Below are 8,785 nucleotides of genomic sequence, written 5' to 3'. Positions count from 1 at the left end.
TTCCATTCCTCTCTTTTTGCAGTTTTGCTCAATCCCCTTCTCGGCCTTCGCTCCGTCCAATGGCGAATAGGGGCCAAATGCCCAAATCATCTCGTTGATACTTCCTCCGTCCCACAATAGAAGTCGCTATGAGATGCGTGGAGGTCAAACTTTCTAGGTTTGTAGAAAATATGTGCAACATTTATATCTCTAAATTAGTTTATTATGAAAGTATATTTAACGATCTATCTAATGATACTAATTATGTATTATAAGTATTAATTTTATATATATATAAGTGGTCAAAGCTAAAAAAGCTGACTTCTCATTAAGTGAAAACGACTTCTATTTTGAACAGAGGGAGTACTGGAGTATCACAAAAAGAGCTAGCGCAACTAACCCGTCAATAAGTGCATGCATGCACAAGCTTAGCTGCCTCGGCTAATAATTACTCATCACCACGAGCTCAAATGGCCGGTGCAGATCTCTCGCGATCTCGTGTCCGCCCACCCACCAGCCATTCTCATGCACGCGCTCCTATATATATATATCGTCATTGTAAAATCCTTGTTTGACTATTTTTAGAGGCCCAGTTTGCGCAGTATGCATACTAATTAATAAGCTGCCCAATGACGTGTGCTCATCACAACCCTACAAATGATGTGCACAATTTGCACTAATAATGATTTTAGTGACTACTATTAAATTTTGTACTACGACGTCCAGCTAGACCCAAGCGCGCAACGGCGGCCCAAGCTTCTGTAACCTCCCAAAAAACGATTTTCTACCCATTTTTATTAATGCAAGTTGACGTAAAGCATAAGCTCCTAGAAATCAAATTCTCAGAGGTAGTTTCCATACTAACCACTCGTAGAAATGAGCGATTTTAGAACTTATTGACATAGTCAACCGTCTCTAAAAATAGTTCTTGCGCAAGTCATAAAATTCATAATTAACATTTTTAGATAAAGTCGGAGGAAGACAAATTTTATATCAAAATTGATGTGTTACCTGTAACAAGTGGCAAACTGGCAACAAAGTTAGAGCAAAATGACTGAAGAGGTGTGCACTGTCAGGAGTAAGAGGCGGACGGCAGGCTCTGTTAACGTTCCGGCAAGGCAACAGGCGGGAAGGGATTGCAAGCGGACTTGCCAAGTGGCTGATAGGTGGGGCTTCGGATCAAAGGTCTGGTGACTCCTGACGTGTGGACCAATGGCGGTTGTGCCATGGGGCGTGCTAGCTGGATGGAGCCGGTATAAAGGGCCGGTTGTAACGACTGAGACGCTATTGATGAGCTGAAACTCTGAAACCCAAGTTGTTCTCTGAACTCTGCTATCCCAATCCAAATACTCTGTTCTTCCTATCTCGTGCTCCAATTCTCGATTTCGTATGAATCCCAGTGGATTTGTGATGACATGCACTTTAGCACTTATCTTGTGGGTATATAGACAGACTCAGACTAATCCCAGTGGATTCGTGATGACATGCACTTTAGCACTTATCTTGTGGGTATGTACACAGACTCAGACTATGGCCCGGTTCGCTTCGCTGAAAAAACACGCCGAAATATTGTTTCGGCTGATTTATTGTGAGAGAAAAACACCTGAAAAAACAAGATTATAAGAGAAGCGAACATGACCTATATAGAGATAGTACATTTAATGTGAAATTATAGTCCTGGTTACTGTGAATTTTATGTTTTGCCATACGTAAGTGCATCTGTGCCTCCTAAACTGTAGTACCTACTTGCATTCGCCCCTGTCCACGTACGCGCGGATTTGGTTCAAGCTTGTCATCTATTTCGCTATGGTTCTAGCTCTAAAGGTTCTTGCAATCACTCCAGCTAAAATTTGACAACAATCGAAAACAAACTGGCGACGCATGCACACGCAACCGTACGTGTCATCTGTCCACTATTTGTTCATATGAAAATCGAAGACACGTTGCTGTTCATTGCTCCGTTCGTTTGGGCTGGTTTGGCTTATAAGCCATGGTTGAAAGTGTTGTTGCCTGGTTTGGTGTGAGAGAAAAATATTATTCGTTGGCTGATAAGCCATGACTTATAAGCTAAATACGACCAAGCGAACATACTTTTATGAGATGATGAAAACGAACGTTCAGTTTTATCTCGTGCTCTAGCCAGACCGACTCTACTGAATGCTATTGAGCCATACCTATTTAAGTAGTGTTCAGTATAGTTCCTACTGAAAGTTTTGTTCTGCATTACACCTAGGGTGTACAGTAGCATGTGTGGGATCTTTAATTAGTAAGATTAAGATTAAGGTGATGAAGTGTGTACCGATTACCGAATGGTCCACTATTTCCATGTGCTGCTACACTGGCCTATATCGATTGCCCTCCCCGCACGTCCACATGACCGCACATGTACGCATATGCATCTCATCAAACAGAAACGCAGCTAAAACAGAAAAGCAAAGAGGCGAACTATGACAATGTACTGAGCCCTGAGCAATAGGCAAAATTTGCTGTTTTTCATGTTGCTATGATCAATGTAACTGTATATATAGTCACATAGGAGTACCTCAAGATTCAAGTAGTAATAGTCAATATGCTACGTACGTTATTTATATGATCACACACATCGACTGCCACTTCTCAGTCCACCAGAGCCCTCGCTAACTTGCCATGCTGCCAACCTCGCTATCTTTGTTCACCATTGCAACTGCAACCATGCACGCTTGCTCCTTCTCTTTTTTCTCTGCAAGACTGGCTTTGCCCCAGTGTGTGCTAGTGTAGAGGTGCAGAATCATGCTGTCTTTATCGTATCCATGTACGGCACACACCTCGCACGAGAGACTGCCATTCTCCTGCTGCGTCACGGTGAACACCTTGCCCTCCACCTGGATCTTGATTGGCTTGCCAGGTACAGCAGTGGTGTCATTTGTTCTCACGGATTCCTTAGTTTGGGTCACAGAGCCATTGGATCCGGCAGCTGCGTGCTCTCCTTGAGCTTCCTCAGTAATCTCGCAATCCTCAGTTGGTCCAACAATGCAAGTATCAAGTTGAGCTTCTGCTGGTCGATCTACTGCCATGGATGCCATTGCAACGGTGTTTTTCGTTGGTGGAGTTGCCAACGACGGGGCTGATTCTTCTTTGTCGACAGCAGTATTTGCTTGTGGCACCGCTGACGGCACCAATCCAGCCTCCACATTGGCTTTCGTGGACTTTGAGCTGTTGTCTTGCACCTCATCAGCCTTGGTGGCAAGGACACACAAGTCATTGTTTCCTTGTGCAGCAAGTGTCATCTTGCGCTTGTGCTTTTTGCCAGCCAGGTGAGACCGCATGATGGCCTCGGATGTTGCCTTTGCATTGCAGCTCAGGCAGATGAACAAGTTATCCACCCGGGAGAGAGGGTGCATCACACTGTCTACTTCCATGGTCAGCAAGTCAGAGTTACAGGCATGATTGAGCTGAGCTCCAGCAGAAGTTGCACTGCTATTCATCACTTCCGTTCCAACAGGCTTAGCACTGTCCCCAGTGGCGACGTCTTCTTTTGGTGGTGCCACGGTCACTTCTTGCACCTCACCGTCATCACCAAGCTTTGGTTGCAAGGACTTCTCCAATGGGGCTTCCACCTTTGCTACCATGTCAGAGATGACAGCCGTGTCTGTGTCTATCGACTTTGCTTTGGCTGCTTCCTTTCCACCTGTGGACACGTTGACAGAGGCATCAGAGCTGGTGTTCGCCTTATTCTTGTGCTTCTTCCCTGACAAGTGTTGACGCATGCCATGCATGGATGCGGCCTTCACATCACACAGCTCGCAGAGCAGAAAGCCTTCCAAGCGCCGCACGGTGTGTGGCAGTGGCACACTGAAATCCTCCAGAACCAGCTTTTTAGGATCAGCACTGCCAATAGCTGAAGTGGCAGCACTAACCGCCTCACCCGATGGCTTGCTGGAGGGTTGACGTTTCTTCAGGTCCTTAGAGATGTGTTTGCTCCCTTGTAGGTGGCACATCATGGTAACGCGGTCTGCCGTCCGCACATTGCACAACTCGCAAAGGAGGTACCCGTCCATCTGTGTCACTTCGTTCAGCTCTCCTGCGGTCGTCGCCATCATGAACTTTGTCGGTTTGTAATCTCCCAATGTCTCCATCGACATTGCCTCTTCCTCCCCTGCCTCAAGCCCTCTCTCCTCTGTCTCTGCCACTAGCTTTGGCAACTCCGGAAGTGCTACCACCTTCCTCTTGTGCACCTTCCCATTGAGGTGGCCTTGCATGGCCTTCTCACTGTTTGTGGTGATGCCACAAACCATGCAGGTTAGTGTGTTCTTCTGCTTCTTGCTGCTTGGAGCCAACAATGCTCCAATGGCACGATCAGGGCTCTTCCGCTTGGTCGGCGCGGTTGCAAGTGTGTTTGCTTTTGGGTGGGCCTGCACAACCAGCATAAGAGTTTCTAGATGAGCAAACAAAAGTAACCGCAACTTCAAATAGTAATGACAGCATTATTATGATTGTATGTCAAGAACACACATGAAAATTGAACTCTTAAAAAAATGTTAAAAACATCAGTAGATCATTAAATTTGGCTACCTTTTACTATAATGAACTACACAAAGCCTTTTTGGGCAAAAAATGGCAGAATTGCATGAATATTGTGAGAGCAACTGATCATGTTTTTCTGTACCCGTAAAAGATTTGCAAAAGTTAACTGTACTCGTAGAAGATATGCAAAAGCTAACTTAACATACATGCTGTGGGCATCCTTATCACATAGCCATTCCTGTTTAGTTTATATTTTTTTTTAATTTTGATATTGCAGATGACAATTTTGTTAGACGTTTGTAATGCTCTGCAATTTTACATCCATCAGCGTCAAAACTGCAAGAAAATCTGCAGCATGTATTGCAAAGTCTGCAATCTGGCAACAAGGTTTTGAATTGGTTATCCAAAATTTGTGTTAAAACCATGATGAAAGTTTACAAATACTAGGGAAGAAAATAAAAGCACAATTTAAATATCAGAAAGAGTTCCTTCACGCTGACTCCTATCCGGAACAAGGTGTTTGATTAGAAAGAAATTCTTCAAGTATCAACAATGAGGGCACAAACTTTGTATACGGTACTCTATTTTCTTCAGTTTCTAATCATTGCATATTAATAAAAAGGTGAAAATTAATTCCGGTATAGTGCAACACCGCACCCTCGTGCTCAAAACTGTGCTTATTTTCAGCTACTTGTTCAGCATTGATCATTTTAGCCCATACCAAAAAGTGCAAAATGAACTATTGAACTGGCATCAATAATGCATAAAGATTTTCACCAACACGAATGTTCTTTTATGTAGATTACATGAATTATTTGTATCTTGTCTTATATTTATGCTAATGTAGTTTGCCCACAATGCATGCATATTTATCTTTGAAGATGAACAAAGTAAATTTTTCCAATTAGGTCTTGTTTATCCATGGCTCCATAACATATTGTAGCAATCAGAAAAAAAAAAATTCGCTCCATGACTAACCAATAAACCACACCAAATAGACCTATCCATTGTTCCATGACATACTCTAGCAAACAGAAATAAACATTATGTCATACTGTTGCAAGAGGTTGTAAGATTCACTAACCAGTAAATAAACCACACCAAATAGAACAACAAAATTCTGCAAAACTTAACAAGAAAGGGACACTTTTGACAAACAGCTAAACATGATTATTATTTATGATAACTATTTACACTTGACATTTTGACAATTCTATGGAATAATTTACCATTCAAATTTTAGTTTAAGAAACAACAAATTTGATATGTTACATAGAAACTTCACCTATGGTTGCTTTAAACATTCAAATGGAATAGTCTAAGTGAATTTGAAAATTTTAGGCATAAATACGTGCTTCAATTGGAAAGCAAATCAACAAAAGACTGAATGATGCATCGAGTTGTGCCCTCGGGGTGAAAAATCTATCTTATCAACGTTAGATCAGAAACATTCCATGATGCGACATAGAAAACGTGAGGCGAGAGCTAGGGAGAAACAGAAAGCGTGATCAAACACAAAAAGCCAAAAGACAGCAGACCTCAGGCGTAACAACAGGCAGCGACGAGTTGGCGGCGGTAATCGTTCCCGTTGACAGCGCCGCCGGCGTGTCAGATCCCCTCGCCGATCGCCCGAGCACAGGCCATGACTGACGCAGCATCTGTTCCCTTAACTCGCTACGTACCTCCAGCTCGAGTTCCCAGTGCTCCGCTTCCTCCCTGAGGATCCGCTCCCTGATCCTCGCCTTCTCCGCCTGCCGTCGCAGCTCGTCAGCGTCGACCGCTGCTGTCTCTGGTGGCGGCAGATTAGGCTGCCATAGCGTCACGGCCGAATTCCCCACGCGCTCTGCCCGACCGCCGCTGCCGTGGCTGTCTGGTGGAATCCCACGGCATATGCATCCAAAAGCAATAGGCAGGTCAGGGAGATCGATCAATCGATCCCCAACATGAAACGACAGAGAGATCGGGATAGGAGTCTGGGAATCTTCTCACCTGCCGATCCGGAGCCAGGAGTACTTCGCACCGCTGGCGGCGGAGGGGACCGGCTTCGGCGCTCATCTATGGCGCGGTACCGGAACTGCATAGGTTTCGCAACAAATAAAGAGACGAGGAGGTTTTGGGTTTTTCCAGGGGTACATGCCCCTATTTATTTCCCATGGCAAAACGTCTGTCCTGCAATTTTAGTCTATTTATAGGCTAAAAGTGAGTAAAAGGAAGGCTAGAGTTTAAAATTTTTGACTTAAAACAACTCCAAGAATCTATTTATTTAGGGACACAGAAAAAACAAAGTATAGTACAAACGATGAACAAAAAAAGACACCATATGACCTCTAAAATATAAAGTACACCGAAGACCAAATCGGTCTTCTTCTTTTTTCAGACGTCCACTCCTGCCAGAGCTTAAAGGTCGTTTGCTCGGAGTTTTGCAAAGGTCTGCTCAAGATCGGCTATGAGGTGGTCAGCTCATTTGGACTTGACCGCGATGTCGTCAACGTTGGCCTCAACGGTCTGCCCAATGACGTCCTCAAAACACTTGAGCATACAACATTGGTATGTAGCCCCAGCGTTCTTCAGACCGAATGGCATGGTGACGTAGCAAAAATGATTGGAAGGGTGTGATGAAAGATGTCGCGAGCTGGTCGGACTCTTTCATTGCAATTTGATGGTATCCGGAGTACACATCAAGGAAGCAGAGGGTTTCGCACCCCAAGGTAGAGTTAACTATTTGGTCTATGCGTGGCAAAGGAAATGAATCCTTTGGGCACGCTTTGTTGAGACCCATGTAGTCAACACACATCCTCTATTTCCCACTCTTCTTTTGTACAAGAACGAGATTGGCTAACCACTCTGGATGTTACACTTTCTTGATGAATCTGGCCGCCAAAAGCTTTGCAATCTCCTCGCCGATGGTCCTGCGTTTCTCCTTGTCGAAGCGATGTAGGCGTTGTTTCGCCGGCTTGGAGCCTGGGTGGATTTTCAAGGCTTGCTCGGCGATTTCCCTCGGAATGCCTGGCATGTTTGAGAGTTTCCACGCAAAGATGTCTCTGTTGGCGTAGAGAAAGCCGACGGACGTGCTTTCCTATTCGGAGGAAAGCGTGGTACCAATGCGCACTATTTTTCCCTTGGTGCTCCCGGGGTCTACGAGGACCTCCTTGGAGCCCTCTACTAGCTCAAAGGACCCAGTCGGCCGCTTAGGGTCGGGTGCTTCTTCAGTGACCTCCTTCCTGAGAGCCACAAGCTATACGGAGGCAACGATTGCTGTGGCGTGATCGCAGCACTCGACTTCGCACTTGTAGGTGCACTGAAAGGAGGTGCCGACGGTGATGACCCCGCCTGAGCCCGACATCTTTAGGTTAAGGTAGGTGTAGTTGGGAATGGCCATGAACTTCGCGTAGCAGGGTCATCCCAGGATGGCGTGTTAGGTTCCGTGGAACCCAACCACTTCGAAGGTGAGGGTCTCCGTCCTATAATTGGACGGACCACCGAAGGTGACAAGTAGATCGACCTGCCCAAGTGGCAAGGCCTGCTTTTGAGGCACGACACCATGGAAAGGTGCTCTAGTCGGCCGAACGTGCACTCGGTCGATGCCCATGGTGTCGAGCGTCTCGGCGTACATGATGTTGAGGCCACTGCCCCATCCATCAGTACTTTGGTGAGCTGCTTTGTATCGACGATCGTGTCGACCACGAACGGATATCTCCCCGGTTGCGGGATGCTCTCTGGGTGGTCAGTCCAATCGAAGGTTATGGCAGACTCTGACCACCGGAGGAAGGCAGGCATGGCTGGTTCGGTCGTATAGACCTCGCGGCGCACGACCTTCTGGCGACACTTGGAGTCATAGGCCGCCGACCCTCCAAAGATCATAAGGCAGCCATCCGGCGTCGAAAAGCTATCGTCTTTCCCCTCGGCATCATCCGTGGTCGGGTCAGGATCCTTCCCATGCTCCCCTTTGTTGGAGCCTCCGGACAAGAACCGCTTCATGAGGCCGCAGTCCTTGTACAGATGTTTGACGGGGAAGGCATGGTTCGAGCATGACCCCTCAAGTAGTTTTTTTGATGTGGTTTAGGGTGCCCTCCGCGGGCTTTCGACCACCCCTACGATCAACGGCGGCCATGAGGGAGCCCTCGCGCCGTTGCTTTTTCTTATTGGCGGGATGATTGGAGGCGCCTTTGCTGGCGTCCTCGTCCCGTCCTGCCTTGCCTTTGAGGCGGTCGAAGATCGCTTCGACCACTTCTTCACCCAAGGCGTGGCTGGTGGCGATGTCGAGGAGTTCCTTGGTGGTTTGTGGGCCCTTACGTCCCAGTTT

General features: G+C 46.3%; 1 protein-coding gene across 1 annotated transcript; it reads right to left on the bottom strand.

Annotated features, from left to right (window-relative positions):
* Nucleotides 1–2,464: 2,464 nt before the first annotated feature.
* LOC136494584 (uncharacterized) lies at nt 2,465–6,593 on the bottom strand. The gene is made up of 3 exons (XM_066490743.1): nt 6,472–6,593; nt 6,021–6,352; nt 2,465–4,370 (listed from the first exon to the last, which is right to left on the bottom strand). Exons 1-3 carry the CDS (start codon nt 6,560–6,562, stop codon nt 2,616–2,618), a joined length of 2,178 nt encoding a protein of 725 aa, XP_066346840.1. The 5' UTR covers nt 6,563–6,593; the 3' UTR covers nt 2,465–2,615.
* Between the last annotated feature and the right edge of the window lie 2,192 nt (nt 6,594–8,785).

The sequence above is a fragment of the Miscanthus floridulus genome, chromosome 11, assembly GCF_019320115.1.
Source record: "Miscanthus floridulus cultivar M001 chromosome 11, ASM1932011v1, whole genome shotgun sequence".
Taxonomy (NCBI): Eukaryota; Viridiplantae; Streptophyta; class Magnoliopsida; order Poales; family Poaceae; genus Miscanthus; species Miscanthus floridulus.
The sequence above is the reverse complement of the archived record's forward strand: the minus strand, read 5'-3'. Positions and strand labels throughout refer to the sequence as shown.

Coding starts and splice junctions, on each gene's coding strand:
- LOC136494584 (XM_066490743.1), bottom strand. CDS start 6,562: ATGCAGTTCCGGTACCGCGCCATAGATGAGCGCCGAAGCCGGTCCCCT. Junction 6,353..6,471: donor TCCTGGCTCCGGATCGGCAG/GTGAGAAGATTC, acceptor GGATTCCACCAG/ACAGCCACGGCAGCGGCGGT. Junction 4,371..6,020: donor TGCCTGTTGTTACGCCTGAG/GTCTGCTGTCTT, acceptor CTGGTTGTGCAG/GCCCACCCAAAAGCAAACAC.